The following is a 21,109-nucleotide window of genomic DNA, read 5'->3' as shown; positions in this document are numbered from 1 at the left end:
TAATAATAGGTAAGGAAATATTCAAAAGGGAACTTTTAACATTTATATAAAAACATCATTAGTGTAATACATATTTAATTGTATGATTTAATTAGAGAAGATTTTAATCAAGTCGGAAGAAATTGGAAATGATTTATGTCATGTTTACTTTAAGCATTAAATTTCTAAAGTAAATAGTAAGTGCTCGGCTTAATTATCCCATATTTAAAGTAAATAAAACCTGCAATGGCTGAAAATCAAAGCATAAATATATAATTGTTTGCTTTATTAGTGAAATTAAATATGCAGAAAATACTCCTTTACTTTTAAATTTGAAACTGATAACCCTGGCAGTCTTTGGGCATGGTTAATAATAAATAAATAAATATATTAAACCAACATTTCAATTGAATTCTAAAAGTAATATTAATTTGGGAATATTTTAATAAACTCTGAAGATATTAGATATGATTTTAGTATTGTTTACTTTAAACAATAGAATCCCCAAATTAACTCTTAATGCTTAGGTGAATATTCACATATTTAGAGTTGATAAAAACCACAATGGCTGAAAACCAAAGCATAAATATTTAAATTCTAGTTTTACCAGTGAATTTAAATATGCAGAAAATGTTCCCTTTCACTGTACTTTAAAATTCGTATCTGATAACCCTTGCACACTTTGGGCATAGTTTTCCACACTTTAAATATGCCATGTATAATACATACTCCCCAGATTCCTTATGCTCAAATGGACCCGCATAACTATTTCATGATGGAATCCATGGAATGGAAACTTTTGCTTTTCCGCCCAGTTGTGCGTTTAAATTAATAAAACATTTAGCCAGCTTGAGTACACGTACACTTTCCTGGGCAAACAAACTAAAATTAACTAAAAATGTTGAGAGTGGCTGCGAGCAGCAGCAGAAACATTAAGTAAACAGCCCAAAAGTATGCTTCAACTTTGGGCATTACATAAATTCCACCCACACACATACACAAAACTCACACAACTAAAGGCAACAAAAGCACATTAAAGCTTAGATAGCGGGCGGAAAAGCGGGTGGAAAAGCGAGGGGGGGGGGGTCCGGAAAAGAAGCTAGCAAACAACCATAACATTTATCACGAACACTTAAGTTGGCTCAAAGGGGAAAATGGGTGAAAACCGGGGGTAACCGGGGAAAATCGAGGCAAAAACGGAAGTTCTGGTGGGCGGTTTGTTAAATCAATTTGATAAACTGTCAATAATGAGAAATAATTTAATGCGCAGCCTCCAAGCCAAACTGGATGATGGGAAAGATTTCCCTCGACTCATCGTCATAAGCAATTATGACGAACTTGAGCTGGATTTTCCCATCTTTTCACTCCGTTTTCCCCCATCGTTTTGCTCACAATGTTTGCTATTAGCACTTGCTGAAGTTAAGACAAATTTTTGGTTACTTGGACAAGCGAAAGCCGAGATTTATCAAGGATATCACCCAGATGGACCAGTCAACAATAACGCAAAGTGTCAACAGAAATGGCGAGGGGAGGACAACAAAGGAGGGGCGGGATCCGGAAAATTGGGAGGGAGGAAAAGAGGAAAAGCAGATGAAGAAGCAAAAGCAAAGCGGGCTGATAACAATGGACAAAATGGCAGCACCCACACCGGGGAAAATGGGGATTACCAAACATAGTTATGAAACTAAAAGAACCCTCTATCATAACTTTATTGGGTCTTATATGGTTCATTGCTAAACATAAATATGGTAGGTAAGGTAAGGGTTATTATTTCTTATAAAATATGTTAAGGTACACAAATCTCAAATAGATTAGGTACTGGAAAACTTATTAATACAGAACTCACTTAGCATTTAAGGTATTATAAGTTAAATATTATTTAAACCCCTAACACCGATCGAAATCTTTAAAGAACTTATATACTTTTCAGTAATATTCTATATAAATGATCTTAAACCTCTAGTAATTATTGTATTTAGAAACGATTCCGCTTGGTATTGAAAGATATTAAAGTATCTCCCCAAGAACCTGTAGTTTTTTCTCTAAGTGAGCATTGTCAGAAAGGATCCGAGTTTTCTGGGGCTGGAGATGGGTGGCTGGGGGTGGTAATACACCAAGGGGCTGGGGCAAAAAGAGTGGGTTGGCGACACCGACGATGTCTGTGCGTGCGTGGCCCGAATCCTTTTGTGCGGGCTGTTGGAAACGACCTTCATAAAACAAACACTCCGATAATGAGTGAACAGTCGTAGGTTTCCCTCAAAGAGCAGGGGTCTGAATCCGAGAGGGTTCTCCACATTTGGTGCCAGGCCACGAATTGGAGCTACCATTTCGCCTGTGACTACGACTCTCAATTCAACGGATTTCCCGGTTCCCTTTGTGGGTGCAACTAACTGGGCGATAATCGGCATTTGATTTGGTGCCGACGAAAACTTTTCTCAAGAGTCTACCCCTTTACCAGTCCCCATTTTCCCCGCATTTTCCCTTGCGACAGCTGATTGTGAAGTCAACTCTGCTTCGGCTTTGGCCTGAGTTATGTGGCAAAGGCTTTGTCGAGGCCTTCGGCAAATCGATTTCGGTCTGGCGAGATTTTAAAGGTTGGGAGCCCAGGAAGGGGGAACTTTCGATGGTGAACGGTAATGATGTGTGCCACCGTAAATGGGTTACGGATAATTGTTGCGGTTTTCGTTTTCTGTTGGTTTTTTGTCGGAAAACTGCAGAACAGAGCTTACGGAAAAGTTGCTTCTTACCAGAGTGCTTAAAATTTGGAAATGAAAGTTTGGGTTATTATCCCTTATGAAATTTGATATTTAGACCAGTAGGAGCTGATTTCTCAAGGCCATGTTGAAGTTCTAGTTCATTATCTCTTAAATAACCCAGATAAACAGTAAAATTTTATTGGAACACAATAAAAGTTAACATGACACTGAGAAATCGGAAATAAATAAGTACAGAAATACATTGAAGAACATTTTTTTGTTCTGTTCCAGTGAAATATTGTCCAAAGTCAAAGCCCGCCCAAGTGATATAACATTTTTTAGCTTCAAATAAGATTTAAAGTACTTCAAAGGTATCTCCTTACCTTTAACCTTTCGCCGCTTTATGCCAGACTTTAATCTAATCATTTTCTGCCATTTTTAGAGATTCCTTTTAGACGTTACCTTTGTTGAACTCTTTTTCTCTTTGCCCGAGCAACATTAAGCCAGTTAAGGAGCGGAAGTCATGTTAGCTCCGGCCACGCCCCCCGCCCCCGCCCATGTGCACCGCCCCATCTTGCTACCCACCTGCTAAATTTGCATAAAAGATGCTTTTCACTTTTCCAGCCAAAGAAATGAAAACTCAGGCTGCAAATATCTCAGGACGGCTCCGCTTTTGTTGGGTTGCCTGGCAGCCGAGGGAAATAAAATATTTTTTGGCAAAGGAAAATGGAAAATGGAAGGAGGAGGAGGAGGAGGAGCTGGAGGAAAAGCAAATGTAAACTAAACGGCAAGAAGCGCAAAAGGGAGACACGCGAATAAAAAAAGGGAAATAGCAACACATGGAATTTTCCGTTTTTGTAGGGTTTCATTTTTGTTTTTCTGTTGTCGTGTGGAATTAACTTAGCGGAAACGGAAATGGAAAATGGAAATGAAAGCTGCTGCACAGAGGCATATGGCCAGTGTCAAGGCCCAAGGATGATGGCCGCCAGCTGCCGGGGCTCCTTTTCCCTTTGATATGAGTTTCCCTCGCATTTCCCGACTAATCATCCACTGATAGAAGGGTGCTTTGCTGCGGTTCGGACTCCTCGCGGTTCCTCTGGGAGTACGGTCTCAAGACCTGCCAGTAATTGCAGCAGTAAATGAAGAGAGCTGGCCAAGAAATGTGGTTATTTGCTTAATATTTTTAAAATACATCTCGTTTTTATTGAATATCTCACTTAAACAGCTGAGCATCAGCCACGTCAAGGTGGCTATTACCATCATCAGATTGTTATGAGCCCGTTCCTCCTCGGACACTAAACGAGAATCACTCATCACTTATATAGCTGGAGTTTTAGAGTTAATGGGTGTACCTCCCAGAGCTGTAAAGTTCTCACTGTCGGGCATTGTCCATAAAAAGAACTTTACTGTCCCGTTGAATAGTTCGTCTAGTACTGGCTCTCGTTCGCTTTATTTTTACTATACCAACTGGGTGCTCCGAAACAGCTGTTTTGCTATCTATGGGAAAGCATTTATGGGGTTTTATCACTAAGTGAATTGGTCATGTAAATTCGAAAAGCCACTTGGGCATTTAGAACATTATTCAATTCAAGAAAGACATGTTGAGTGCTAGGAATTAACTAGGTTTTAGAATATTTATAAGAAAAAACTGAAAACCCATCTTAAGGAATGTAAACTTCACTACTTATATTTATGGGTCTTCCAAATTGTGTCTCCATTTCACTTTCAATTGCATGTATCGATATAATTTCATTGAGACATCTATTTTTAGCAGCTCTTACCTCATCCACCCTTGTAAACCCCATTACCAACCAATCCCCCTTGACAGCCGCCCCTGCCTCAGCAATTGTAACAGTTATTGAAGGCGTTGCTGTTTATCATTTGCCGCATTGCATGACTTTAGCTAGTATATCAATATCAGGGAAGCACCTTTTCCCGATCCCCGAAGCCCTTTCCCTTTATTATCTACTTTTACTTCCATTGACACGCCGAAATAAAGAAAGCTGGCAGAACTACCAGTAGAAACCAAACTTGCATTTATGGCCAAAACAAACAAATATTATTGACAAAATTATGGCCGGCGCCCAAAACAAAATACAAGAGATATAAAATGTTCGTTTTGTTCCACACTTCGTGACTTTGCGAAGGGCTATGGGCAAATCAAGTGCAATCCTTGCCTTGAGTTCCCACGCAATCGATTTTGGGGGAAAAAATAAATAAAAGCCATGTTGGCGTATGAGATCCGCGCACTACAGTCCTTGGTATTTTTTAGTTTTCCCTGTTTGACATGGCAGTTATATCTGGATGTGACTTTTGGTTTCCTGTTGCGGTGAACATTAAATAAGATTTTCCCAAGGGGGGATTTGAAAAAACATAATAATAATAACAAATAAATACAAATATATAGGTACTGTTTAAAAATGCTGACAATAAATATGAATTCTTAGAAAATAAACACATGGTAATATTTAATTGCAGTTTTACTATTAAAGAACCATTTAAAATAGTAGATGCACACAGGGCACTAAAAAAATATTTTAAGAGTATTAAAAAAGTAGTAAGCTAGTAAGTTATTACTAGACAAATTCAACTTTCCACAAATTTTTGCATTTTTGATAAGGGGTAACATCACCTATTTTTGCGAAAATTGCCCAAAAACTAAGATTTGCAGGTTTAAATGCCAAACGATTGTGAATTTTATTACGAGTTCAGCAAGGTATGGCTTTCCATGTTTGGAGCGGTACTTTTTTTGTTTGGAACAAATACTACTCTCTTTTGGGGTAAATATAGTAAATACACACATGATACTATTTTATAGTAGTTTTACTGTTAAATAGTAGCTCAAAAACAGTATGGAAAACCGTGATGCAAATTAAAAGCAGTGATAAGCAACGAAAGCTGTTGAAGAGCTTAAAAAATCGCTTATATCATTTCACATTAGATGCAATTTGTGTCACTCCTTTCAGGAATCTCAAGCCTGATGTCAAAGCATCATTTCACTTATTATTTGCAATTTCGTAATTGTAATTCAGAAGTCTCCTGTCCCCTGGGAATTTGTCCTCTTCACTTTGCCAACGAGCTCTTGGGGGCAAAATAAAACGAAGCATTTCACGATGCAAAAGTCAAGTCAAAGGAGGGCAGAAGTGGGTTTCCATGCCGTATAAAGAAAGCCACATAAATGTTTCCTTTCTCCACTTTCTTCACATTTCCCGCTGCCTCAGCTCCTCTTTTTTCCTGCTTTTCTTTTCAATGAATGATGAATGCCTGATATCTCCCAGTCTCCGTTCTTACATTTTCTTTGAGTGTGTGGGAGTCGTAATGAAATTAAATATTTAAGCTCGCAATGCCTGAATGGGCAGCGGGAAATGAGTGGAAAAGCGGAAAAGTACTGCGAAAGGGACACAAAGCTCAGCCATAACTTTGTGCCTTATGTTTCACAACATGCTGTGGTTTTGGCCCTCTGAATTGCGTGGCACGGGATTAGGATTTGGATTAGGGATGCGCAGCACTTCAGACACTGTAAATGTTGCAAATGTTGCAGCTGCCACCGCCGGATTAAGCCAACTACTGCGGCATTACAAACGCTGCCAACGTCATCATAATCAACTTTTCGCCAGACTCAACCTTTTTTTCTACGTCCCCGGAACGTGCTGACACCTCGGAAAAGTTGCCAACTTTCCACTGTCGATTATTTGCTGTCAAATCAGAATTTATTTTGGCAATGCATTCGATTTGCCAATTTTCAGCAGACTATTGCAAGGTGTTCTGGTGTAAAGTGGAAACAACACGTCTAGAAATGTAGTCGAAACGGGGAAAAAAGTTTCTTCTGTGAGAAGTTGAAAGTGTTTTATGGAGCAACATACGTTTTTTAAAGATACGTAAAATATGGGCGAAAGTTAGGCAATATCTCTATATATCATATTTTATTGGGTGCTTATTTTGCCCAAGAAATTTTTGGTGATTTTGTTTAACAATATATAATAACGGGGGTGGCCTAAAAAATGGTGTGTCAAAAATCAACGCCTAAATGGTCTTAAAGTTTACTTAAAAATTAATCATACGACTCGTATGCCAGTTAGAGTATAACCAATAACATCATATTCCTTGTCATCTTATTCAATTCGTTAAAAAAATAGCTTTAATATTGCAGAAAAATATCTAATGTTTGCTTAACATCTACGACATCTAGGTTAAAATAAACTTTTGATTAAAGGCAACATTACGTATGAGTGATAAACCTTAAAGCCAATGGCAGACCCTTAGGGTTTAAGACTTAAAGGAATTTTCATTATCTTATGATTTAAGTATTGATGCAGAGCAAACTTTAAATCCAAATATCCCTCTACAGGCTCACAAAATTCTCGGATAGAATTGTGCCAAAAAATAAATACCAGAAAATAAAGCCGTAATATGCTAATCCACTGAACCTTAAAAGTCCGCGAGAAATTACATAATTCCCCGAACTACATAAATAGCGAACGCATTCGAGCGGCAATGCAACAATTTTTAATTACCATTTAGGCGCTTCAACGAGCTTTACAGAAAAACGAAAAAAATAAAGATAGATAGAGGAAATGGCTGGCAGCACTCTGGTTTGGACTTTTTCACCATTTTTTCCTCTTTTCCTGCAAGCGTTTAACAAAAATTAAACAGCCAGGGAAAAAAATGGAAAATACAGCGAAAACGAGGAAGAAAAAAGCAAACGCCGGGGAAATTAAGTCAATGTCCTGCGGGGTCAGTTGCGTTTTGGATAAATGTAATTAACCTTCGGGATGGCGACCATTGAGTTGGGTCTGGTCTGCCCACTAAAAACTGAATGAAAAAAGCCAGCAGATGCGAAAAGCCAGATTATTTGGTGTAAACGATGGGTTAACATATTTGCGATACATTCCCGAAAAAGTGGAGGCAGATGGGATAGATTTACTCGCCGCTCGGAGACATTCATCACTTTAAATAGACCACGAACCACATCATTAGGGCCGTCGCCTTGCAAATTAATTACAATCGAAGCGAAAGGTGGAAAATGGGTGGGATGGCACAAACTGAGGGCCAAGAAGCCCCGAAATCCACAGGCAAAGTTCCCAGCGATTTTGGCCAACAATGGAGCCCGGCTGTAATTACCTGCTCACACACACACAAACACACAAACACAGTGGAGCCCTGGAACACGGATAAAGACGGTCACACACACATAATTAACTCGATAATGAGGACAAAACCCGTAGCCACACGTACAGTCAAAGCCAGAAAACCCAATCCCACCCGAGTTGTCTTGTCGCAAATGTATGTAATGGCGTGTCACAGTTGTTGTTCCTGCGGTCGCCCAGGGGGCACTGGGGGGTTAAGGTGGCCCATGGGCCGGGGGTCGGGGGAACCCCATACCCACTATTGCGTTTTGTTTGCCACGATAATGACTTCCGCTTCGGCAGAGCCGAGGATGACAGAACCGGAATCCGTAATTGCTGCTAAGCGCTTGCCATTCTCGATCTCAATTTCCAGCGTTTGCCTTTGATTTTGCTGCCCCAAAGGAAAAACTCCCCCCATTTTAGAACCCCTTTTCTTTCGCCATTTTCCAAGCACACACATCCAGGAATGTGCCAGTGTGCTTTTGGTTTAAAATTTATACGCATTTGACCCGAATGTCGTTGGGCACAAGGAAAAGCCGACCGAATGCGAAAAAAGGTGTGAAAAACTATGCAGGAAAATTCGTTTAACTAGGGGACTCTGCAAAGTGTTTGCTATGCTAATTCCTGAAAGGCAGGAATTATATTTAGTAGTTGCAGCAATTGTCGGAACCAGTTGCAAATGGCAAATTAGAACTGCGATTTATGTATTTTATTAACCATTTTAAAGGGGATTTATTTAAATAAACACTTGATTTAGAATTAAAGTTCTATACTCTTAAGACCACTATTTTTTAAAACCGCTGTATATTAAATTCATTTAAATTTAAGAATAAGTTCCATATACTTTATTTATATATTTTTGCCATTATTGGTTATGTATTAAAGTTTTATAACATTAAGGCAAGTATTTCTTTAAAAAATGTAAATGGGAGTAAATGTAGTATACAATATTCTGCTTAAGTCCTAGGTATATCTTTTTGTAATGCTAGATTGAGAAGTAAAGTTTTACGATTTTAAAATAAGAAATGGCAATCCCCTTTTCTACATTTCCCCTAGGCCTCCCCATTTAATTCCACTTAATTTCTCCCCATTGAAAAACAGAAATAATAAGCGCAATCCTTTGGGAAGCCGGGAATATTTCATGATTACGGGCAATTGAATTACACATTTGCATAGTCGGGTTAATTCCTCGGAGATGGCCAAGATACAGAATGGCAAACCCCTAGCATTTATCGCAGTTTACATTCCAATTGCCATTTGCCAGTGGGGTTGGCCAAAAGGGGGAGGTGCACCCCGTTTGATTGCGGTAAAATGCTAATTAACAGAGCAATGCTCCAGTTTGGTGGAAAACTTTAACCCGCTGACAAATGACTACCCGTCTGGGCTGCGGTGCGGAGCTAAGGGGTTAAGACGGGGGCTAAGCTAGAGTTTCTTTAAAGTTTTCAGCAGACTCTTTAACGTGGCCTAAATATTAATGGCCGCATTTCGTATACGCCGCGATGGCCGCGATCCCTGCTGACCTGCCCAGGGAGTTGTGGGTCTTAAATTCATATCAAAATATATGTATTAAATATTCCCTTGCACCGGATTCGGCGTTGCTTTGCTTTAATATTTATAGCAAAGTCCCTGGAGGACGAAATGGCTTTTGTGAGCCCGCTCTGCCCCTCTATTTGAGAAATTTAAGCACGAAAAAGGTTCGCATATTAAATGCCACGGTCTGAGCAGCGAGTTATCATCTGTCCGTCTGCCTTTGGGGCCCCGGCTATATGGCTCTAAACTTGTTGGTTCCGCTGGGGGATTCGGTTTTGTTTGGTAATTTGTGGAGTGCCGTGCTGCGTGGCAGGAACCAAGGCGAACCGAACCGAACTGGGGAGCGATTTCAATTGGCTGCGTATGGATTTAATAAAAGGTTGCGGGGGTGCTCACTCCCTCCTCGATAAAGTTACTTATAAAGTTACCACTGTGCTTATACAGTGGGTTTTGAGCGAGCTTCATTGGATGTAGTTTAAATACTTTGAGCTTATCTAGTACGTGGTAGTTCGTTTATGTGATAGATATCTACGCAGATTAATATATTATTATTTAGAAGCTTAAAACCTTTTTGAAACCTTTCCTTAGCGTTAAAAAAATAAGTCTATAGGTATTTAAGTTTCGACATAATATGTTGCATACTTTTAAACACCTTTCAAAACAGAATTTGTAGAAATGTCGTAGGGTGATTTGATGTATTTTACAAAATTTAAATTCCTTTTAAATATTCTTGCAGATTAGAATAGTTCTCCTTTTATCCGACCTAAAAACTTTTAAAACCTCTTTAAGCTTATCTAGTACGTGGTTGATCGTTTATTTGATAGATATCTTCGCAGATTGGTATGAGACACTTTTAATATATTATTATTTAGAAGCTTAAAACCTTATTATAGGTATTATAGTTTCAACATAATATGTTGCATACTTTTAGACACCTCTCAAAACAGAATATGTAGCAATCTCGTAGGGTGTTTTGCTGTATTTTAAGAATTTAAATTCCCTTTAAATATTTTTGCAGATTAGAAGAGTACCCCTTTTATCCGACCTAAAACCTCTAGAGCTTCCGGTGCTCACTAATGTGTTATGTAGTGAAAGGCAAGCAAAACATTTCTTTCGATTACGTAAAACCCTTGAAAATATCGCATCAAACAGCCAACTACTACATTTCTGTGTTTATTTTATACTTGGTTCGAATTGCCATTGCCAAAGTCCTTCGATGCAAATTAATTACATCCTTTTTCCAGGTCCTTCCGTCCCCGTCCCCGTCTGTTTGTGTGTGTGTGTGTCGGCACTCGATAAAGGCATTGATCACACAGCCACCTATATAGCTCATCCGCCCCGTAAGCCCGCCCCCTTTTGCATTTGGCTCGATTGCAATTACAGAGCGTGGCTAAAAAGGGGTGGCGAAAAAGGGGTGGAAAGAGGTAGAAAGGGGGCTTGCATATTTCATAGTAGCTACGCATAAGTGACACTTGTCAAAACACATTTTCCACACCTCCCACCCGCTTTTCCCTTTGGCCAGAGGCAAAAAAGCATATTTCAAGTGCGGCACTTCATGTGCGTCAAACAGAATGCGGGAAAGAGACGGCCTGCGCCTGTGCGAGCGAGAGGGAGAGGGCGATGCATGAAAGGGAAAACCGAACAGTGAACACCAAACAGTGAACAGAACTGAAAAAGTGCTCAAGTCGAAAGCCCTCGAGTTGTTTTGCAACATTTGAACACGTCAAGTTTTTTAAGGTCAACATGTCGCTGGCAGGCAGGCCAGACATTAGACATCAGACATGGTTAACACGCCGCGGGCGGTGGGCCAAAAGGGGGTGGGAAAAGGGGTTAGGAAAAGGGTTCGGAAAAGGGGTTGGCTAAAGGAAAGCGGGATATATTGGATGGTCCAACGTGCGAAGTGCCATTTGCATGTGCCGCGATTGTCAAAGGACTGGACCTTGTCCTTTATTCTCAATTCAGAGTCCCTGGCTTTCAAGTCCCTGGCTAAGTTGTGAGATCTGTTAAATAAAAGAATGTGTAGGGGAAGATTAGAAAGAACATGTTCTACAGTTTAATAAAAAAAACACAACTTAAATTAAAAACACATATAAAATGAGATTTAAGTCCAAATTAGTCATATTTTTGGGGGTTTTTAGGTCGTAGTTAAGTCAATTCAAGGCGTACAGCTAAAAGACCGATTGTTTTAATTAGCTATCAATGTATGCTAACGATCCTCATCACTTTTTGGAAAATTTATTTTTTGAGTGAAATTCGCATTTTTTATAAGGGGTCCATTTATTTTTGCGAAAACTGGTCAAAAATTAAAATTTTCGAATTTGGATGCCAATCGATATGAATTTGAATTACGAGCTCAACAAGGTATGGCAATCTTTCTTCCGCCTTTATTTCGCAAAATTATTCACAAAATACCTAGTTTTTGTGTTAAAAAATAGTTCGTAGGATTTCAGACAAGAATACCCCTACTTTTTTGCGGGTTTTCAATCGTAACTTGGTCAAAACGAGGCACACAGCTGGGAGATCTTTGTACAGCTAACAGCCTAGACTAACTTTACCCATCACTTTTTAGAAAATGAATTTATTGACAAATTTTCGCATTTTTTAGAAGGGGTTAGGTAAGGTAAAAATTAAACATTTTCAGGTTTAAGTGCAAATAGATTGGAAATAGAACTACAAGCTCAACGATGTGTGGCATTCTTTATTCTGAACAATATTACCATTATATTTTAAAAATTGTAATATTAGATATAAATCGTACAATAGACTAGGCTTTTAAAGGAGCATTTTATTAATCATTACTTAATCTGACCCTTGGACTTTAAAATATTAAAATCGTTAGTAAATGGATTTCCAACAAGTATCAATAAAACTATCTGTACTTATAAATTCTTGAAATAATTCCCAAATACCTCTCCAAAGCTGTGTCCCTCCTTTTAAAGAAAGAAATAGAGCACTAACAATTTTGGCTGCTTGGTCAAACGAAAGACAGTCGAAATCCCACCTAAGAACTGTTTTCTTCATTGATATCCCCAAAGTCCACCCACTCTTTCGGCTCTTGGGCGACTCTCGCCCAGAGAAACCCTAAGAAAACCTCCCCTTTTACCCCTTTTTAGCCCATCGTTTATTGTTACTTAGCTTTGGGGTAGATCCAAGGCCGGTCCTTAGCTCTTCGGATGCCTTGTTTACTCGTCGGATGTTCACGGCTTTATATGCGGAGACGTACGTGAACACACACACATTGGGGTGTGTGCGTTTCGGTCTCGTTGGAAAACACTTTTTCACAGAATTTTCTCAAAAAGAATGTTAGACAAACCGCTTTGTTGGCAACAATTTGGGTTAAAACTTAAGTGTTTTGCTTCGAGTTGAAACCGAGCCACCTCTTCACCCCTCGTTGCCACAGCCCCTTAAATTCTTTGGCATTGCAGTGCTTTTGGCCCGGCTTAAAACGAAACCCACAAGAAAAGGCGAACAAGAAGGGCAACTAGGAAAAACCAACAAAGTTGGGGGGAAAACGTGAAAATGTTTTTGTGCTCCTCCGCTTTTCCCTTTCATGCATTCCAAGCCAAGGAGGTAAATTGTCCTTTTAACTTCTTTCGCAGCTGCTGCTGTTCCATATAAATTTCGTTAAAATTCAGCACTACACTTTCGCTTTTCCCCCAAAAACCGCTTAAGCAGACAATGAGCAGAAAGTATCTCGGGGAGATCCTGAAGAGGCTTCCTCATTAGACCAACTGCGAATAATTAACAGTCATTACCCAAATGAAAACTGTGAGAGATGCAGTGGGGATTGCGAATCTGGATGCTACATTTTTTTTTTTAAAGGATCCCAATAAAAATACTATTTTTTAATATCTTAGACACAACATTTTTAATTATAACCAAAATGCATTTCCAATATATAAAAAACAAAATTCCCAAATAGAGCTTAAATTGCTTTATCAAACTCCAGTGTGCGTTGCATTGGGCTAATTTGATTGAAAGTTTTCGGATCAAGTTTGTGTGGGTAGTCTTACATATGCCGCAAATTTGAGGCCACATCAAAGGAAAAGTTGATGCAAATATATGCCCCGAAGTGAGACCAGAAACCCAGAAACCCAGACCGAGCCAAACTCGCAGCCCGACCAATCCATTCAAATGTAAGCAAAGTGGAAAAGAGAGAGACTCGAGTCGCAGATGAATTTGTTTGTTCACATTTTGGGGCTGCATTATTGGATATCTCAGCTCGAACTTAACTAATTTTAAAGTTTTCCAAATGAGAGATCTCTGTGTGTGCGGCAAGTTCTGCAAAAGTTTCCCCAGCTCGTGGAATTAGTTGCAATTTTCAGCATCTGGGGAAGATTTTACATTTACTTGGGCAGGGAAATCGGTGAGTATTACGGGGGACTGGAAATTGTCTACAGCTGCTTGTGGTTGGGCTTCATCATCCCATTCGCCATCGCAGTCATCATCCTGTTCGTCGTCATCAGCGTTGACACTTTAAAGTTTTGCAAGAATTTACCGAAGCGAGTTCACGACTGGGTAAACAATTTGCAAGCCATTCGAAATTAAATTTCAAGTAATTGATGTTTAGTTAAAAATTGTTTACAGTTTAAGATGGTTTATTTATGGCGACGTGGAGAAACAAAAAAAAGGTTAAATAAAAAAAAGAAAGAAAAGTTCTTTAAGGCCTTTTGACAGTTGCATGATTTTAACTAACTGACAAGATTTATTTTAAAAAGTCATGGCAACCTAAATAAATATAATTCTTAAATTGCAAGCAAGTGCTATAGCCCTTAAGTCCTTTGATGGCAGATTTATAAACGAGATTAGCATATATATTATTAAGAATGAGAACTTAGTCAAAAGTAATATTCCTAAGGGTATCATATAGGAAAGTAAATGCAATAAAACCTGTATGACTAATATAAAAAGTAGTTTTTCAACGGAAAAGTTTTGGTTAAAGTTTGTTTTGTTGGGTTTATTTTCTCCTTATTTAATATGAAGTATGTATTAAATTGGTTATATGACGCTTTAGTTTTGGGCTATTCATTTCAATACGAACTTATTTGCTATAGCCATATCATTGACAATAAGTTCTTTAGATCTCATGAATCAGTCAGTTTGTCAACGTATAAGCTAGTTTCATATCCTTATTACAAAAGACTATAGTTCTTAAATAGTTTTTTACATTTATCATATCGGAACCAATGTAACTAAAAAATCATATAATTAAATCATAAGTAATCCTATCGAGCAATTATAAAAGAGCATTCCAACATCTTGCGTTCTAGAAACCAGATACCCACTCAACCCACTTGTAACCTTTACTTTTACTTTATTGCAGTCAAAAGTTCAGCGTTCTTTTTGCACTTCTTGTGGCAACTTACGTGGCTTCCCCTGGACCTGTTACACATGATGCCGGGAAGATTGCCAGTTAACCAAGTTAACAAATCCACCCCAAAGGTTCGGTTTCTTTTGTTCGCCGCCGACTCGCTTACCTCATGTTGTTGATTACACTTCGGACGGTCATAAATTTGTATCAGCGAGCGGGGAAACTCAGGCAGCAAGTTGGGAAGCTGTATAAAAAGGAAAACTCCGCTGGAGGGTGGAAAAGTTTTTATTTTACCTCGGCGGGTTCGAGTGAAACTTGAGTGCAGTGTGGAGCTGTAGCTGTGAAAAAAATAAAAAGAGAAACTAGATTCGTGCTTGAATTTTCATTAACTGCTTGTTTATCGAATTGAAATTTGAGCCGTTCGAGGGTCGCCCAAAACTCAAATGAAAAGATACAGAGAGTGGTAAAAAATAAATTCATATAGAAGGGGGCTGGCTGGGAATACACCTAGTCCTCCTCCTTGTTTTCCTCCTTCTTATTCCCCTCCAGCTGCCCGTTCTTCTGCATCATATCCTTGATTAACTGTTGGGTCTTGAACTTGAACACTTGATCTCGGGTTTGGTTGACCATTGTGAGCAGATCTTCAAAAGCATTATCTGAGTTGGCCAGATAACTGCCGAATTCTTCCTCTGATCGAAGTTCACGGAAATCGCGCACTAGGTTTTCCATGTAGTCCATCAAAACTACGTGTTGTTCGGCCACCTCTTTGAGTTCCAGCTGCTGCTGTGGCATATTAATGGTATGGTTAAAGTTTGTATCGGAACTGGCATTGTGCTGAATATATGAACTGGTTTCCTCGGAAGATATGGTGATATGCTGATTTTCTTCGTAGTCGTACTGCTCCTCCTCCTCCTCGGCAAACATTTCTGGCTCGGATTCGTCGTTGAGATCGGGGGATTTCTCTTCAGTCCCACCTGAATTCTGTAAGGCATCGTCTTCCTTGGCTATTAGCTCCTTGACCCTATCCGCATAACGTAGGGTATTCAGGGTATGCTCCACACAGCTCATGGATGGTGATATCATGGCAATCATACAGGTCTTGTTCTTCTTTCCACCTACGAAGGAGTCGCGGAGGACTTGGGTTAGCTTGGATCCACGGAAAGGAAGGTGGCTCGACTGGCGACTCAAGGCACGAATGCACTCCTTGAGGGCCAGCAGGGATTTGTTGATCTCGGCTCCCTCGATGCGGGTATGGCGGTCCGCAGATTGCGTATCCGCCCCGCGTTCATTGCCAGCCAGGTCCACAAAGGAGCACTTGCCATAGGGTCCCCAAGAATTCGGCATGTGTAGGGCAATCTGGAAGACGGCATGTGAACGCGAAGACTTGGCATTCGCTGAAGTCTGTCCCGAAGTGCGCTCCTTGCTGCCATGCTCAATTAGACGAAGGACATCCTCCACCTTGGTCACTGTGATTTCGGTGAGACCCACCACCACCACCTGCTGTCTGCCATCCTCCAGAACCCTTAGCATGGGTTTATTTGGCAGCAGAAGATCAAAAACCTTGCTGCCATAGATCTCAAAGAAGCTGCAAGTGATCTTGGCTCCAATTTCCCGGTACTCAGGACGGGAAATCTCCTCGAAGACATCGCGAGCTGCCATGGCATAGATGCCAGTTCCGCAATCCTGAATCTTACCGAAGAACTCACCGCCCATGGTGTGGGTCTTGCCACTGCCAGTCTGTCCATAGGCAAAGCAGGTGGCATTGCCACCTTCGAACATGGTTCTGATCAGAGGACGAGCTGTGTGATCGTAGACCAGCGCATTGGAGCACTCCTCATCGAAGGTGAAATCGAAACGGAACTTGTGGTGCTCCAGGAACTTGGTCAGGTCCACCTTGAGGCGCAGTTCGTGGACAATCAGGGAATCGGATGTGGGAATTGTGATGATATCCATGTTCTTTGAGTTCTCCTCCTTGCGACTCATGGGTCTCTTGCGCACACAAACTGTTATTTGCTGGGCAGCAGCTCCACGTGGATTCAGACAGCGGAGTGGGGTGAAGTTCAGGGTTCCCCGGTACTGACGCAGCATCAGGGACACCTCCCAGTTGGGATTCCCCGGGTCCTTGCGACGCAGTGCATCCTTCTCCTGCAGCTGCTCCACCTGGCGAGCCCTGCGCTTCTCCCGCTCGTCCTTCATGCGATTCACCTCCCTAACGACACTGGAACATCTCTGATTGTTGTTATTGGAGCCCTGAGATCTGCGATTCTGGATGGGACTGGTGCTACGCGGCTTACAGGGGACCAGTCGAGAGGTATAAGGTCCACCCTGATCACGATTTACCATAGGAACTGGAGGATTATTCTCCGTCTTTGCGGTAGGAAGCTTACTGCGAAAATCCATAGCTCTCATGCGCTCTGCATAGGGATTTGCGGTTCCGGTTCCGGCCGATGACTTCCTTTGCGAGTCCTGACGTCCTCCAGAGGGACTCGCATCCCTGGGCTTGGGAATCAAAGAGCCCGTTGGTGGTTGATTCTCCGCGAAAATATGACGATTAATCCCAATCAGCATACTGATGGGCACCTCCTTGCCCTTCACCACCGCTCCCTCGGTCCATTCCCCGGTCACCGAGTCGAGTTCCGGATTCTTGCCCGTGCAAACCACCGGATGGACACGTCCGTCACTCCGCTGGAAAAACAACTGCTCGCCAATCTGAATGCGATCCATGTTTTTGGTGGTGGCCACGGCTGAAGCCAGCAATTTACAAAAGATGTACTATTTCCCGATTTTTTTTTGTTAGCATATATATTTTTCTAATTTTCCGTTGCACAAGTCAACAATATTTCTTCGACCAGATATGTTGCCTCTGTAATTTACTTGCGAGTGTGAGGTTTGATAAGTTAATAAAAAGGTTGTATTCATAGAACTAACCTTAAAATCTACGCCTACTTTAACATTTATGTTTGTTGCAAAATTTTGTGAGTTTGAAAAAAAAATACATGTAAGCCTGACATTATAAAGGTTACAAAAATATAGCTACAACGCAATAAGTAGACGTTTCCAACCCCTTAAATTATATATATTCCTGATCAGCACCACAAGACGCGAAATTGTCTCTTAGTTTTAAAGCTATCGCGATCAATTCTTTCCAAAGTCTTATTCCAGTTGCAGGTACTGTAAGAATCGGAACAAGCCGGGTCTAAGATCTTGACCCTATATCTATTGTATATCCATTGAAATTATCAAAAAAACAGTTTTAAAAACTATAGCTTTCCTGTTTTTTGGCATATCAACTTCTACTCGTATTTCGAACTAAATTTTAAACAAATCGGACGGTTTTATCATATAGATGCCATGAAACGGATAATTAATAGAAAAATAATTGGAAAATAATTATAGTTTTGTTATTTTTCTTCTTTCATATCTTCTTCTTATTTAGTGTGCAGTATTTTTTTTTAATTTTAGATTTACGAATTAAAATTGATAAGAATCATACTAATATCCATGTAATTTGTGGTTTCATGCATTGACCAAATTAAAAGCAACATCACAATTAAAATCATAGTAAATCTGTTTAACTTTTTTTCATGTCTAGCTATTTTAAAAATACTATTTCAAATTGTAGCTGAACCAGTTCTCTGAACTGACAAGTGTTGGAAAAAGCGATCTATCGATAGAACTGAACAGTGCTCAGCAACGCATCACTAAATGTCAACGTGCTTAGTCATTTCCTTTCCAATTTTCTTTTCATTTTTGGTGTCGACCGATTCAGTTCGCTTATCTGAAAGACATTTTTTCTCTGATTTTTTTTGTAGAAAGAAGAAAGGTAAAGCACTTGTTTAACTCTTTTTCATTAGCTAAAGGTGATATTCCACAGCTGCTTAACCATGTAGCCCAGGAACGCCAACGAACCCACCATCTTTCGTTTTATATTGGCAAATAAACGCCATGTCATCCTCTGCTTGATGATGTTCGTAGTTTCGGGAGCGATGTCGATATGGGCCTTAGACAGAGTGTTCGCGGAGGAGATTGTATTCTTGATACGGGGCTTCAGTGGGCAGGAAACATTTTATGGAGCCACTGGAGCACAATACTGATGATCTTGGCCGTCACCTGGAGCCATTCGATGTACTGAAACGGAGTAACAAGAAAGGTAGCAAACTTCGGCAAGCCGAAGTTTATACACCCTTGTACGTTATTTCTATAGGACCATAAGGCTTTCCGATTTTTAAAAAACTTAAAAATAATGCCAGAAATATTCAGAAAATGTCAAATTTAATTTCCGATCCTTCCTATAGCAATCCAATTTTTATAACATGTTATTCGTAATTCTGAAATGTTTAAAAATGCTATATACCGATTAGAAGAGAATATATCAAATGCGGTTCTCTAATCCGAGTGTTCATAGGTAGAATGTAATCCCTCGAAGGAGTCTGGGTTGTCTGCAAAGGCATAGAAGCCTCTTTCGTTGGGTCTTCCACATATAACCCCATTTAAAAAACAACTGGATAATCCTTTAAAACATAATAAATTAACATTACTTCTCCATTTCAGTGCATCGAGTTGCTGCAGATGAGGGGCAAGAAGATCCATACCTCAGAGCTGGTGGAGGAGCATCATATAGCACCAAGATTATGAAAGCTAGTAGGATGCCGAATGTCAGTATGATGCTCCAATGGCTCCACAAAAAGTTTCCCGTCCACTGAAACACGGTAGCAAGTTTACTATCTCCTCCCCGACCACACTGTCCAAGTTTCATATTGGCATCGCTACCGAAACTAGGAACATTATCAAGTAGACGATTGTATGGCGTTTGTTCGCCGAAATAAAACGAAATTCGTTGACGATCCTGGGCGTCATTGGTGCTCGAGGGATTCGCCCTGATGGTATCACCCAGCACAGCTCCATCGGACTGGTTTTGGAGGATCTTGACAGTGCCCAGCGCTTTTTTAAGATGACTCTGGAGGAGAATAGCTTCTGTCGGAATTTCTTTCTTGGAATGGCCATCCTGCAGCTGAATCAAGTCGACCCACAACATTATGGGGTATAAGTCTCCTCAACGCGGCCTTTCAAAATGATGAACGGCATCCGGCAGTTCTAAGAATTCTTGCTACCTTTTACTATTCCATTGGCGATCACTGATGACTGTTACTCTGAAAAAGGATAGAAACCCCTAAACCATTTTAATTATACAAGTTAAACAAACAAAAAATTTTATTCCTTATCACACTATAAATTTTAAAAAACACTTTTAAGGTTACAATTTTCCATCTAAACGTAATTTGTTTTATGTCTTCAAGGGGTCCTTATCCTCTGTTTATAAAATGCATTTTTCTTTATACACTTTATTCAATTTTGTAGCTTGTTTAGGTAAAACAAGAATATTATAAGTCATGATTCCCAAAACTGTGTAAACTGTAAACTCGTTTTCTTGAAAACAATGTATTTTCGGTTAGCGGGTATAAATATAATAATAACCTAGTAAAAATGAACAGAATAAGCAGGCTAACCAAAAGATTTTAATTATCATTGAAGGTTTTTGGTAGGCCACTGGGTTTTCTTATTTCAGGGAACTACTTACTTTGCTCGGGCTACTCAAAGTTAAAGGGCTTCCTTAAAGTTGGTTTAGGTGGGTCTACGAACAATTTTATGGTTAACATGCTTGGGGTGTCGGCTCGTAAATTCCTGGCTTGCCGGGTTTTGGGTTAGCAGCTTCTTTTGATATATGGCCCTTGCTCCGTTACGGGTTAGTACTTTTCAAATTAGATTTGGCACCCATCCCCTCTCGCCCTTTGTGTGGGCATGTCATAAAGCGAAACGAAGGACCTTTCTGTATTTACACAAGCGTGCGCATTCCACAAATAAATAGCTGAGGCAGCTCTCTCGTTTTGTAGTCTAGACTTGTGATTGGAGGACAATTAAAATACACCTCGGAGACCCTTCTAGGGATCAAACGACATGCTGTTCGCAGTCAGTCAGGTGTAAAAACTAATTTGCGGCAGTGTTCGCAGCATAGTTCCAATTCCGAAAACCGCAAACGAAACCTCAAGGTGAAAAGTTCAGGGGACTCTGCAGCCAAAGTGTGTGTGACTATCATCATGCTGGCTGGTCCAGTTTTCCTATCAGTTACTGGGTCAGCACTGGGTATGTGGACCATAAATCTCATGGCTGCTGCAATCAGGGCCTGCAATCGCAATCTGCATCTGAAATCAGCGAGCAGTGCCAACTTGTCAGGGCCGAATAGATAGCGACCAAACTGGAAATGGCGTCAAGGGCGCCATAAATGAGAATTTCCGTTTCATTTCCGTCCGTTTGTTTGTGTTTGGCTGTGCGGTTCATTTGTGGCCCATAATGAGCAGGGAAAGCTGGGAAAGCGCCGTGGCTCTGTATCGATTTTCATTTAAAGTGCCTGCCATCGGACCACCTAATGGCATTTGCCGTCCCGAATTTATGGCAACTTGACCTCGGCC

The 21,109-nt window shown here is 40.3% G+C and overlaps 2 protein-coding genes across 2 annotated transcripts; both read right to left on the bottom strand.

Annotated features, from left to right (window-relative positions):
• Nucleotides 1–3,570: 3,570 nt before the first annotated feature.
• Nucleotides 3,571–4,089, bottom strand: LOC119551618. The gene is made up of 3 exons (XM_037861031.1): nucleotides 4,028–4,089; nucleotides 3,893–3,970; nucleotides 3,571–3,824 (listed from the first exon to the last, which is right to left on the bottom strand). The coding sequence occupies exons 1-3, from the start codon at nucleotides 4,059–4,061 to the stop codon at nucleotides 3,715–3,717; spliced, it is 222 nt and encodes a 73-aa protein (XP_037716959.1). The 5' UTR covers nucleotides 4,062–4,089; the 3' UTR covers nucleotides 3,571–3,714.
• A 10,927-nt stretch (nucleotides 4,090–15,016) lies between these two features.
• Nucleotides 15,017–17,551, bottom strand: LOC119550280 (kinesin-like protein Klp59C). Its single transcript, XM_037858869.1, has one exon. The coding sequence runs from the start codon at nucleotides 17,364–17,366 to the stop codon at nucleotides 15,150–15,152; it is 2,217 nt and encodes a 738-aa protein (XP_037714797.1). The 5' UTR covers nucleotides 17,367–17,551; the 3' UTR covers nucleotides 15,017–15,149.
• Nucleotides 17,552–21,109: the final 3,558 nt, after the last annotated feature.

The sequence above is a fragment of the Drosophila subpulchrella genome, chromosome 2R (assembly GCF_014743375.2).
Source record: "Drosophila subpulchrella strain 33 F10 #4 breed RU33 chromosome 2R, RU_Dsub_v1.1 Primary Assembly, whole genome shotgun sequence".
NCBI lineage: Eukaryota > Metazoa > Arthropoda > Insecta > Diptera > Drosophilidae > Drosophila > Drosophila subpulchrella.
This window is presented reverse-complemented; position numbering and strand designations above follow the sequence as displayed.

What these genes read in the sequence shown, in the direction of transcription:
- LOC119550280 (XM_037858869.1), bottom strand. Translation starts at nt 17,366, where the DNA reads ATGGATCGCATTCAGATTGGCGAGCAGTTGTTTTTCCAGCGGAGTGAC.
- LOC119551618 (XM_037861031.1), bottom strand. Translation starts at nt 4,061, where the DNA reads ATGCCCGACAGTGAGAACTTTACAGCTCTGGGAG. An exon ending in GAACTTTACAGCTCTGGGAG is followed by an intron (nt 3,971 to 4,027) that starts GTACACCCATTA and finishes ATTCTCGTTTAG; the next exon opens with TGTCCGAGGAGGAACGGGCT. An exon ending in GCTGATGCTCAGCTGTTTAA is followed by an intron (nt 3,825 to 3,892) that starts GTGAGATATTCA and finishes TTTCTTGGCCAG; the next exon opens with CTCTCTTCATTTACTGCTGC.